General features: G+C 42.9%; 1 protein-coding gene across 1 annotated transcript in view; it reads left to right on the top strand.

Moving 5' to 3' along the window:
- The window catches only part of ivd (isovaleryl-CoA dehydrogenase), a 117,522-nt gene that overhangs the window by 71,126 nt on the left and 32,766 nt on the right, over window positions 1-13,630 (top strand). The window contains exons 4-5 of the mRNA XM_072265095.1: window positions 2,351-2,520; window positions 8,359-8,452. Coding sequence (XP_072121196.1) covers window positions 2,351-2,520; window positions 8,359-8,452 — 264 coding nt within the window. The remainder of the gene's footprint in view (window positions 1-2,350; window positions 2,521-8,358; window positions 8,453-13,630) is intronic.

The following is a 13,630-nucleotide window of genomic DNA, read 5'->3' as shown; positions in this document are numbered from 1 at the left end:
GATATTATCCCTGATTAGTAATGCAATCCTCCCCTTCCCCCTTTTTTTTCCCTGTCTTTTCTAAAGCATCAATACTGTGGGACATTAAGCACCCAGTCCTGTCCCTCTGCCAACCAGGTCTCTGTAATAGCCACAACATTATAGTTCCATGTTCTAAAGTTCATCACCTTTACACATAATACTCCTAGCAGTAATGTAGCCATCTCATCATATCTATTACTTTGCTCCTGTCTGTTTTTATTAGTCCTGACATCTACTACCTTCCTCTTCATCCCTCCACTTTCTGACCCGGTGCTCTGGCTCCTAGTTTGTAGGGTATTGTTATGCCTCCAGTTTAGGTGCAACCCATCCCCCTTGTACTGGTTACCCTGCCCCAGAAGAGATTCCAATGATCAACGAATCTGAAGCCCTGTTTCCTGCACCAGTTCATCAGCCACTCATTTATCTGTATTATGATCTTAATTTTGTCCTGACTAACACGTGGCACCAGGAGTAATTCAGAGATTACTACCTCCCCTCTTCAGCCCCTTCCTCCATTCTACCCCTGTCATTGGTGCCAATGTGCACCACAAGCTCTGGCTGCTCACCAGAGAATATTCTCTTGAGAATATTCTGCAGCTGCTCTGAGACATCCTTGACCCTAGTATCTAGGAGGCAACACACCATCTTGGCCTCATTGTTGTTCCCACAGAATCTCCTGTCTGTGCCCTAACTATCAAATCTCCTATCACTATTGCTCTGCCTGACTTTACCCTTCCCTGCCGAGCCTCAGAGCCTGCCACAGTGCCACTGGCTTGGCAGCTGCTGCTGTACCTTGATAGGTCACCTCCCCCAGCAGTATTTGTTGCTGAGGGGAAGGGCCAATCCAGCTCCTTCGCACAGTCTTTCTTTCAAATTATTGGCTGTGGGCCTCATATTGAAGAGCATACGAAAGTGTTTGTATGCTGAGTTGCATATCTAATGACCATATGCTAATGGAGTCCTATTTTGCATGTTATTACAGAACCCATGAAAGAGTGGATTACATTGATTATGATGTACTTCCTAATTAAATGTTGCTTAGATTGCTGGTGAGAATCCCCTGTGCATCTTAATAAGAGTACTTATATCTACCCACAAGGATTTAACTTTTCATCTAAAGATGAATTAATTTTGATAGTAGGTTTCCTCTTTAGTGTTCACTCATTGAAATGCAAGTGAATTATATGTCAATGAACACAAATTGAAATTGTGAAATGTGTTTTGTATTTAGCTGAATGTAGAGGGCACATATTATTAGAATGTAAAGCATAAAGCAGTTCAAGGCCTTGGCCCCAATACCTATGCTGTACATGATGCCCAGTTATACTGGATTAATTTAAAATACAGGAGTAACTCAGCAGGTCTGGCAGCTTCTACTGAGAGGAATAAACAGTTGGCATTTTTAGCCAAGACCATTCTTCAGCAACGGAAAGAGGGAAGAAACCAGAAGAAGGTGGCACGGGGAGGGGAAGGAGTACCGGCTGGCAAGTGATGGGTAAAACCATGTGAGGGGCAAGATGAGTGGGTGGGGTACGTGGGGTGAAGTAAGAAGCTGGGAGGTAATAGGTGGATGAGGTAAAGGGCTGAAGAAGAAGGAAACTCAGAGAAGTGGACAGTGGAAGAAAAGGGAATGAGGAGAGGCATTAGAGGGAGATAAAGGGCAATTGAGAAGAGAAGTGGTGAAAAGAGAACCAGAATGAGGAATGGAAAAAGAGAAGGGGAAGTGGGGAAGAAATTATTGGAAGTTAGAGTTCGTGCTATCAGGTGGAGGCTACCAATTAAACTCTTTTCTCACTGAATATGATCCATATGCTTCATTTCCTGCTCATTGCACGTGATCCATTCATGTCCTTAGCTAAAAGCCCCATTTGCCACTCTCATAGCTACTTCCACCACCAACCCAACAGCCCATTCCAGGCATCTCGCACCTTAAAGCTGTGCTCTCTAGAATTGAGATTTCTACTCTGGCAAAAATATTTGGTGTGGCTTGGAATTGCTTGAACCAAGTTCTTGAATGGATTGAACTTTTTTTTAAACCTTTATGTTTAGCATAATATGAACTAAACTGTATAGTTACAGTTACTTGATTGCTGCAATGAAGAATACTTGATTGCTGCAATGAAGTTAAGTCACCTTCAGTCTTGCAGCATTTTATTATCAATAAATCATTCTATTTCTTCCCACCTCTTGCTTAGCTTTCCCGTAAACACATTTACGTTATTCCTGCTTGTTCCCTACAGCCATCATATGTCCTGCATATCTGGTTTGTGTTCTTGTTAGAGAATACTTAGTGGGCATCCTGTTTAAGTAATCCCATGGTGTCTTACAGTGGAGTATGGAGGAACTGGAGGTGGATACCTAGATCATGTCCTCGTTATGGAAGAAATAACCCGAGCTTCTGCTGCTATTGGCCTCAGTTACGGAGCCCATTCCAACCTGTGCATCAATCAGCTGGTGAGAAACGGCAATGAAGATCAGAAGAAGAAATATTTACCCAAGGTAAAGCAGCGCTTATTAAGTTTTATTTGAATAACCCTCCAACAATGTAAATATTTATATAATTTTACAGTCATAGTCGTAGAAGAGTACAGCCCAGAAACAGGCCCTTCGGCCCATCTAGACCATGCCAAAACTATTTAAACTGCCTACTCGCATCGACCTGCATACCTTCACCATCCATGTACCTATCCAAACTTCTTAAACATTGATATAGAACTCACATGCCCTACTTGTGCTGGCAGCTCATTTCAAACTCTCACAATCCTCTTGAATGAAGAAGTTTCCCCTCATGTTCCCCTTAAACCTTTCACCCTTAACTCATGACCTCTATTTGTAGTCCTACCCAACCTCAGTGGAAAAAGCCTGCTTGCATTTACCCTATGTATACCCCTCATAATTTTGTATGCCTCTATCAAATCTCTCCTCAATCTTCCATGTTCTAAGGAATACCTTCCTAACCTATTCAATTTTTCCTTGTAACTCAGGTCTTCCAGACCTGGCAACATCCTTGTAAATTTTCTTTGTACTCTTTCAACCTTATTTACTTCTTTTCTATAGGTAGGTGACAAAAACTGCACACAATACTTCAAATTATAAAAGTTTTTCTTATTCATAGTATGATAACCAAACTAATGGGTTACAGAAAAGTGGGCTTAACCTAACAGTTATTACAGAATTTGGCCGAATGGTGACAAAATGGAAAAGCGTAGAAAGGTGGGAGACCTGAAAACAAAGAATGACATAACACCAGTAATGCCAAATGGCATTGACTCAAACAAACAGAAAGCAAAATCAGTAAGGAGATGAGGGCATAATGTGGGCAAGTAGTGAAATAGTTTCATTTTCCTTCCCAGCCATTTCTGTCATTTCCAAGCCTGAATGTTTGAAACTACAGTAAGCAAAACAGTTCTGAATTCTCTTACTGCTTATTTATCGCCAACAATCAGTAACAAAAATCACTGATTTTTGAACATAAACACACACAGCTGGCACTATTGGAAGAACTGTTCTTTCTAAGCACGATGTAGTGTCTTAACAGTCACACAAGCGTACGTGACTGACGCTAGTCAAGAACTGTTTGGCAAAAGTCTCCTACCCCAACTAAGTGGTGCAGTATCCCAAATAAATGAAGAGAATCTGGCTCTTTTCTCAATTAGTTTTTGTGCTTTAAGAGTTGTCCCAAATCAGTGACTGCCTAGATTATCAGATGGCCTAATGAACCAGAATCCACTGTATTAAAGGAATTGAGGAATGTATGGGCTTGCTGCAGAAAAGTGATACTGAGATCAAATCTTCCATTTTTTGTGTTCTCATGATACCACAGTACTATGCAAGGTAAGGTATATAAATTTGTGCCATGCATCTGTCTGGACTAATTTTTATTAAACTTCTGTTGCAGTTAGTGAGGTTACAGGAGACGGGTGACAGTGCGTGAGTTAGGGTAATGACAGCTGGAGGGTGCATTCTAACTATAATAATAGTATGCAGTCAGTTGCACTGGACTAGCAAATTATGCCTAATCAAGTACCACCTGTATTAACAAAATTGCAAAGATGAAATAGGTGGACATTATAGAGTCATAGAAAACTACAGCCCTTTGGCCCATCTAGTCCATGCAAAACCATTTAAACTGCCTCGTCCCATCAACCATAGCCCTCAGTTCCCCACCCATCCATATACCTATACAAACCTCTTAAATGTTGGAATCGAAAGCACATCCACCTCTTGCGCTGGCAGCTCGTTCCACTCTCTCACCAAGTGAAGAAGTTTCTCCCATGTTCCCCTTAAACATTTCACCTTTCATCCTTAACCCAAGACCTCTACTTGTAGTTGTGCCTAACCTCTGGGAAAAAATGCATGTGTTTACCATTTCTCTACCTCGCATAATTTTGTATACCTCTATCAAATCTCCCCTCAATCTTCTACGTTTTAAGGAATAAAGTTCTAAGCTATTCAAACTTTCCTTATAACTCAGGTCCTCCAGTCTTGGCAACATCCTTGTATATTTTCTCTGTACTCTTTTAATCTTATTGATGTCTTTCCTGTAGGTAGGTGACCAAAGCTGGACACAATGCTCCAAATTAGGCCTTGCCAATGTCTTGTACATCTTCAACATAACATCCCAACTTCTGTACTCAATACTTTGATCTATGAAGGCCAGTGTGCCAAAAGCTCTCTTTATGACCATATCTACCTGTGATGCCACTTTCAATGAATTATGGACCTGTATCCCCAGATCCCTTTGTTTACTGAATTCCCTGGTCCCCTACCGCTCACTTTGTAAGACCTCCCCTGGATGGTCCTTTCAAAGTACAACACCTCACATTTGTCTGCATCAAATTCCATCTGCCATTGGTTATCTTATTATGAATAAGAGAAACTTTATTAATTTTATCCTTTACAGTCTTCCTCGCTCTCCTCACAGCAGAACAACATTAGCTATCCTCCAGTCCTCTGGGACCTCACCTGTCACTAAGGATGATTTAACTATCTCTGCTAGGGGCCCTGCAACTTCTGTGTTTGCCTCCCACAGGGTGTGAGGGAACAGCTTGTCAGGCCCTGGGGTTTTGTCTATCCAGATTTGACTCAGGACAGCAGACACCTCCTCCTCTGTAATCTGTGTAGTGTCCATGACCTAGCTGCTGCTTTGCTGCTATGGACCCTGTGTCCATCTCCCGAGTAAATACAGATACAAAAAAATCTATTTAAGTTCTCCCCCAAGTCTTTTAGCTCCACACATGAATTACCATTCTGATCTTCCAGAGGATCAATTATGTCCCTTGCAATCCTTTTGCTCTTAACATAACTTTAGAAGCCCTTAACTGCCTTTTAGCTCTCCTGATTTCTTTCTTAAATGTTCTCTTGCATTTCTTATACTCCTGTGGTACCTTATTTATTCCTAACTGCCTATACTTTCTTTTTCTTAACCAGGGCCTCAATGTCTCTTGAAAACCAAGGTTTGCAAACCTGTTATCCTTGCCTTTTATACTGACTGACACATACAAGGTTTATACTCTCAAAATTTCACTTCTGAAGGCCTAACCCAGTTACCAAGTGCACCTTTGTCAGAAAACAGCCTGTCCAAATTGACACTTGCTGATACCATCAAAATTAGCCTTTCTTTCTGGGCCGGCTGGTGGCACAATGACATCGGCGCCAGACCCGGGAGCGGAGGTTCCCGGGTTCAAAACTAGTCGGGTCCGCTCCCAAGTATGCTTTCCATCCGTGCTGGGTTGAATGTCGAGATCACAACTCGACCTCGTAAAAATCAAGGGAAAAATACTGCAAAAATGTCTGTGCGAGGAGTGGCGCGCCACACAGTCTCTCTCTCTCTCGCTCCGTGCCTTGTAAAAGCCATAAAAAGACATCATCACGGACGCACACGCACAGATGTACACGCACACGCACAGACTCGCATGCGCACAGGCACACACAAAAAAACCAAAATTAGCCTTTCTGCAATTTAGAATCTCAACCCGAGGACCAGACCTATCCTATTCCATCATTACCTTGAAACTAATGGCATTGTGATCACTAGATCAAAGTGTTCCCCTACACAAACTTCTGTTACCTGCCTTGTCCCACTCCCTAGTAGAAGATCGAGCACACTCTATTGTTGGGACGTCTACTTTTCTTGTAACAGTCTGTGATCTCTGTGCAAATTTGTTTCTCTAAATTCTGTGGACTGTTCAGTGGTCTATAATAAAGCTCTATTAATGTGACCTTACCTGTGTTATCCCTCAGTTCAACCGATAAAGCCTCATTAGACGAGTTCTCTGTCTGTCCTGACTGAGCACTGCCGTGACATTTTCCCTGACTAGTAACACCATTCTTCCCCCTTTAATCCCTCCCGTTTGTCGCATCTAAAACAACAGAACCCCGGAATATTGAACTGCCAGTCCTGCCCTTCCTGCAACCAATCAAGTGACCACAAAGGTTGCTGGAATTTTATTCCAACTGCCTAGAATTCCTCCATTCTGCATTATTTCCAAAAACAAGATTACATAGGTAGCCAGGATAAAATTTCAATGGAACAACAGGCCACAGCATTTTAAAGGAGAATTTCAACATACCAAACAAGATGAGTATTACTGAACTTGTCTACTTTAAGTGAACCAATAGCTCTTGAATTAGGAGATATATTTTGTATTTATATACTTTTTAGGATGTGGGGATTGCTGCCAAGGCCAGGATTTATTGCCCATCCTTAATTGCCCTTGGCAGAGTTGGTGGGGTAGACCGGAGTTGTGGGAGCAGGAAGCTGATCTTGAATTTCTTTTGTCCTTTATGTTGAAAGTGCTGTCATGGTGCTGTTGGAGACAGAGCTCCATGATTCAAACAAAACAATGACAGAACAGTGATATATTCCCAAACGAGAACGATGTCTTGTTTGACGTTGCTGCAGAGTAGCCCTGTTGAATACTGTACTGTACTGCATTTTGTAGATGCTACACTGCAACCACAATGTGCTGCTGCTGGGGATTGAATGTTTAATGCGGTGACAGTGAGATGGCAATCAAGTGGGTTGTTCTGCCCTTCTTTATTTTAGTGTGGCACTCATCTTGGCAAATTGGAGTGTACTTCATTGAGTTCCTGCCGTGCCTCATAGATGTTAGGCTTTGGGATATCAGGAGGTGAGTCACTTGATGCAGGAAAATATCCAAACTCTGGCCTGCTGTTGAAACCACAGGATTTATGCAGATAGGCATACGGGTTTCTGAGCAGTGGTGTCATTGAATATTACGGGTACATAGGTAGACTCTGATTTGTTAACAGATGATGATTGCCCAGCATTTTGTGGTGCATTAGTTACCACTTCCCAGCCTGTGTTTGAGTGTTGTCTTGCTGCATCATAATTTTTCCTGAGGCTCTGAGAATAAAATTTAACCCTGTAATGATCAGCAAACAATCCCGCCTCTGACCTTGAGGGAAGGAAACTTCTTGATGAAGCAGCTGAAAGTAGTTTGGCTTAGGGCCTGAACCCCTGAGGGTACAGCTGAGTGTTGGTGAATGGGATGAGGACAGTTGGGTAACATGATGATCTGCATGTGCACGGTAGACCAAAGTGTCTGTTTTTATTCTGTATGACGCCATGATTGACCACGCTTCTTTTCTTTATGCAAATTGGAACTGCAGCTATTGAAATGATTCCCCTTTCTTCCACTTTAATTTTAATAGAGACCCTTGATGTCACTCCAGATCAAATGCAGCCTTGATCTTAAAGCAAATAACTCTTGCCTCACCTCTGTAATTTGACTCTTTGGCCCGCATTTGGTATATGGTTGCATTGAGGTCCTCAGTAGACTGGTTCTGTCAAAATATAAGCTGGGCATCAGGGAGCAGGATAGTACCTAATAACTACTGCATCTTCAGGCTCCTCTACCCCTTCTCATTGCTGCTATCAGGGAAGAGCCTGAAGACACACACTCAACCTTTTAGGAATAGCATCAAATTTCTAAATCGTCTGGGAACAGTAGCTCCCTATTTTTACGGCTTTTTATGCTATTTAAGTGTATTGCACTGTACTGCTGCCACAAAATAACAAACTTCATGAACTTGTCAGTGAAAGTAAGTCAGATTCTGATCAATATTGCTGATTGGGAGTAGACTGGGTGATAATTAGGTGGGTTAGAATTGTGCTGCTTTTAGTGGGCATTATGTATCTGGGCGATCTTCCACTTTGTCAAGTAGACAGCAGAGAAGAAAAATCTGTAAAGCACAACTAGAAATCAAATGTATTTGTTGTATTCTATAAATTGCTTCTACTGCAGCTTCTGGCCTCACTCCAGTTGATTAGTGAGGTGAGTTTGCATCTGTTTAACTGATTTTTCTTTGCAGTTAATCAGTGGTGATCATGTGGGAGCTCTCGCAATGAGTGAACCGAATGCAGGCTCGGATGTTATCTCTATGAAAATGAGGGCAGACAAGAAAGGTTTGTGGAAGTATTTGCATAATGAGTAACATCACAAGATGTCTGGCAATAGATTTGTACACACAGTTCACCAATAGACTTCCTCCTGCCCTAGCTAGTTGTGGTTCCATCTGCCATTCACCCGTCCCCTAATAATTCCCATTATCACCTCCCTTACTTATCAGACTACAACAGTATTGGTAGCTCTTTGTGCCTCTGCTTGTCTTCCTCCAGTAGATGTCTCTAGCCTCCACGTTCTCCTCGCCACACTTTACTCTATCTGCCTTCCATTTTTCTCTGTCTGCCTCCATCAACCATTTCACCTGCTGCTTTCTCCCAAATCTGCCCTCCCCTCCCGTAGCTGGCACAACCTACATGTCACCCTTCACCTCCCCTCACTTTTCTTCGTACAGGCCACTTCTCCCCTCTCCTGTACTTCCATCCAAAACATCAAATATTTTATTTCTCGCAGAGATAAATAACTTCAATGGTTGGAGTTCAAAGCCACACCACAGAGTCACTCCAGCGGATAGCCTGTTGCTGCACATTCCAACATCTGCAGTCTGTTGAACTTTGATTGTTGCCCTTTGGCATGTATACCTCAATCCAATGCAGAAGGGTGAGATCAAAATAATCTTGCATCACAAGTCTGCACTCCTTTAACACTTCCCTGAATGGTAACAAAAACCTCCCTATGAGTTGGGTATATATTACTGTTTTCTCATTCTGTGGCACATGGGATTTAAATGCTTCCATCAACACTACACCAACCAGACAGTCACTGCTAGGGCAAACCAGAAACCAAGGCTGACTGCAGCGGTTTGTGCACTGCTTAGGCATCAGGACGCTGCCTTTAGATCAGGGGACAGGACCACTCTAAGGTCAGCACGAGCTACACTCTCCCATGCCATCAGGAAGGCAAGGTGTGAGTACGCATGGAAAATCCACAGACGCCTTTGTGATATCAGGGAAACAGTGGATGTGGCAGGGTTTACAAACCATAACCGATTACAAGTCCATCCTGTATGTCAACAACAGTGACACCTTCCTTCCTGATAGGCTGAATGGCTTCTATGCATGATTTGACACATTGATTGATGTGACATCAAGGAAAGTTCCCTCTCCCCCCCCAAAGAACGGGCACCCAGTCTGGCTGCAGCCGAAGTGAGGAGGATCCCAGCCAGGGTAAACCCACACAAAGCTGCGAGGTCGGACAACATACCTGATCAGGTGCTGAGGGACTGTGCAGCCCAGCTAACAGGGGCCTTAATAGACATCTTCAATATATTTTTGAAACAATCCACTGTCCCTGCAGTCTTCAGTGTAGCCACCATCATTCCCGTGCCCAAGAGAACGATGGTAACTGGTCCAAATGATTATCGTCAAGTGGCACTGAAGTGCTTTGAAGCAGCTAGTAATGGATCGTGTAAAATCCCACCTTCCAGATACATTGGACTGACCATATCCAGTTGGCTTTTTGCTTAAACCGGTCCATTGATGGTGCCATAGCCTCGGCCCTCCACTTTGTCCTGTCCCATCTAGAAGGTGATGATACATATGCCAGTTTGTTGTTTATTGACTTTCAGCTCAGCATTTAACATATTCATCCTTCAGAGGTTAGTGGATAAACTGTTCTCGTTGGGAATCATCACCCTTCTCTGCAACTGGGTCTTGGATTTCTTGAGGAATAGACCCCAGTCAGTCTGAGTTGAGAGCAACATCTCAAGCTCTTCACACTGAGCACTGGTGCCCCCCAGGGCTGTGTGCTCAGCCCGCTGGTGACTCATGACTGCACTGCCAGATCCAGCTCAAACTGCATCATCAAGTTCACTGATGATACGCAGTAGCTGGCCTCATCAGCAACAATGATGAGTCGGCATACAGAGAGGAGGTAGAGAGATTTGTCAAATGGTGTGAGAACAACAACCTGAGACTCAACATGGACAAGACAAGAGAGATGACTGTGGACTTCAGAAAGGCACAGGTTGACAATTGTCCATTGCTCTGCCGTGGAAAGAGTGAAGAGCACAAAATTCCATTGTGTGCACATAATGGATGATCTAACCTGGACTCTCAGCAGTGTCTGTAATTTCTGAGGAGACTGAGATGTGCAAGGCTCCCCTCCTCCATTCTAACCACTGTCTACAGGAGCACTACAGGACTGTTGAGAAGATCATTAAGGTCTCCCTCCCCACTATTTGTGACATTTACCAGGAGTGTTGTAGATGAAGGGCCCGGCCCAAAGCATTGATGAGGAGGTACAAAAGCATCAGGACCAGACTGGGTAGCAGATTCTTCCCTTAGGGTGTGAGTCAAATGAATACCGTGCTGCCACTGAGATCTCATCACTTGGACAGCAAGCAGTTTACCTGTGTTGTGCACCACACAGATTTTGAATTATATTTCATTAACTTATGGTAATATTTTTATGTGCTATGTGTGATATATGCTTTGTGGGTGCACCTTTGTCCAGAGGAACATTGTTTCGTTTGGTTGTATATATGTACAGTCAGATGACAATAAACTTGAACAAAGTTGACTCTATTTGGGATTTATCCACAAATGATAACTAGAAGTGTAAACTTGCATGGTCTGCATTATACATTCTCTTCTCACTGTTGGTGCCTTTTTAAGAATTCACTTTTAGGATCCAAAGGGAGAATCAGCATTCATTTCCCAGTCTTAGTTGTCCTTGACCAGATGTTGATAATCTGTCTTCTTGGATTGCTGCTTTCTTCATTTGGGTTAAGGTCCTTTCCCATCGCAGTTGGACAGGGAGTGCAAGGATTTACATTCAGTAACAAAGCAGGACAAACAATTTATTTCCAAGTCCGGATGATCTACAGCTGCGGCTAGTGGTGTTCCCCTGCACCTGCTGCCTGACCCTCCTTGGGGGAAGAGGTTTGGGAGGTGGACTCAGGGTAGTATTGATGAATAACTGCTATCCATTTTGTAAGTAGTATGCACTGCAACCATTGGGCACAGGTGGTGAGGGAAAGAAGGTGGAGATTGGGGTGCCAGTCAAGTAGACTGCTTTTACATTGGTGATGACAAGAGAATTGTTGACACAGCGGCCATTCAGTCATGGAGAGTATTCCATTATACTTTCTTTTAACTGTATTAGGAGGAGGAGAAGATGGCGGCGCGACACAGCGTGCGCGGCCGCTCCGAAGTGATATCGTATTTGTAAGTAGGGGCCGTGCACAATCCTGATTTGATGGAGACAGACGTGAGAAGCACGGAGGAACTTCTGAAATGCCTGCTTCGCTGCCGTTACTACTGTGGGATCAAGAATCTCTGGAGGGGAAGGCCCCAAATCCTCAGCTTTGCCTATTGCCTGTTGCTGGGGCCGGGGTCGAAGCACTCGGTAGAGATGGTGCTCAGTGCTCGGTATCAGAGGGCTGGTCGGATACTCAAAGTTTTCAGACGGACTCAAGAGTTGGCTGTGGTCATTTGCTTCCAGGGTGCTGCATCGGCAAGTTTGCGGCGCTGGAGGTTCAAGGCAGGAAGAGATTTTCTCTTCCTTCTACCGTCTGCATGAGATGATGGGACTTTTGAGAGACTTCGAGACTTTTTTTACCGTGCCCATGGTCTGTTCTTTATCAGGTTACGGTATTGCTTTGCACTGTTGTAACTATATGTTATAATTATGTGGTTTTTATCTGTTTTTTTAGTCTTGGTTTGTCTAATGTTTCTGTGATATCATTCTGGAGGAACATTGTTTCATTTCTTAATGCATGCATTACTAAATGACAATAAAGGAGGACTGCGTGTCCTCATAATCTAATTATAGATGGCGAAATCACTTTGTTGTGTCAGCAGATACGTTGCTTGCTATTCTCTGTCATTGCGAACTAAATCCTACTCTGCCTTCCCTTCTGGTGGCACAGGCCTACCCCTGAGATAAGATGTGCCCAGGAAATGATGGAGTAATCTGGCATATCATTGCAGATTGTGTCAGCCTGTTACCTGACTGGTCTCTTGGTCAGCTATCTCTCAGTTTAGACACCAGTCCCCATAGGTTTGTGAAGGGATTTTGTTCAAGCTCATATGATCTAGGGATGACTTTGCATGTCAGTATTCAACATCCATGTCACACACAAGAGTCAACACATGGAATATAAAGTTGCTTCTACACCAAACTGCAAAAAGAGTGCAGACTTCCTCTCTGAGGGGCATTAGTGAATTATTCACTTTCTTATGACAATTTGGTAGAAGATTGTTGCAATTGTCTTTACTAGTTACTTTTGAAAATTCCAGATGCTTAATCTGCAATTAAAATTTCACTGCAACCCTGGTGAGATTTGATCCTGGTTGGCCATTGTGCTGCCACATACTCCCTGTGTGGCATTGCCCACATTGGTAGCTTGTCATGTTTAATGTCAAACTAATTATTCCATTGGAATCCTGTTCAACAATTTTGCTTTTCTTTTGCAGTTTTTTTTTGTTGGCTGTCAGCATGTTCCCCCAAATGAGACTGAGTTGGTGTATTTTTGTGTTCAGGCTTATTCCAGTCTGTGAACAGTTTGTCTCTGGGGAAATCTGATTCCAAGTAGTATACATAACCATCTGACACCTACTGAACTTTGGATTCACAACCTACTTCTGAGCTGTTCGGAAAAGAAATAATAATTTCAAACCTAGTTTTAACCCCATATACATCTTGGAGGAACTCCCAGCTTAATCCTATTTTATAGCAAAGTGATCAAAAAACCCTGAGCTATACAAATTTACTCTTAATTTAAGAGGACAGAAATCTTATACATTTGGAAGATGTTGCATTTAATGTAGCAGTAGTTAAATTCTGAGGTTGGAAACACAGATACCTCATTCAGGCAGTGTATACTAAACCATGCTGTAAATGATGTTGCCAAATCTGAAAAATTGTTCAGTCCCCAGCAGGTTTAAACTTTATTTGCCTCAACGGAGAGATGGATTAATACAATGAGGAGCAGAGCCTTCCAGCTCACCAAATCCGAGATGATCGTCAAAGTTTATTGTCTTATGTAAAAGTACAATGTATGCACAGGTGCACTGAAAAACTTACTTGCAGCAGCACCACAGGCACATAGCACCAGATTCACAAGAAAACACATAAACTATGCATTTTTTACAAGAAAAATCACAATTAGAACAAAAAGCAACAAAGTCAATTGCAGTGCAATATAAAGGTTAGTTGTCTGCTTACACTGATCCCAT

This window comes from Mobula birostris, chromosome 1, assembly GCF_030028105.1.
Source record: "Mobula birostris isolate sMobBir1 chromosome 1, sMobBir1.hap1, whole genome shotgun sequence".
In the NCBI taxonomy this organism is placed as follows: Eukaryota; Metazoa; Chordata; class Chondrichthyes; order Myliobatiformes; family Myliobatidae; genus Mobula; species Mobula birostris.
Note: the sequence above shows the minus strand (reverse complement) of the source record. Positions and strands in the feature narration are given on the sequence as shown.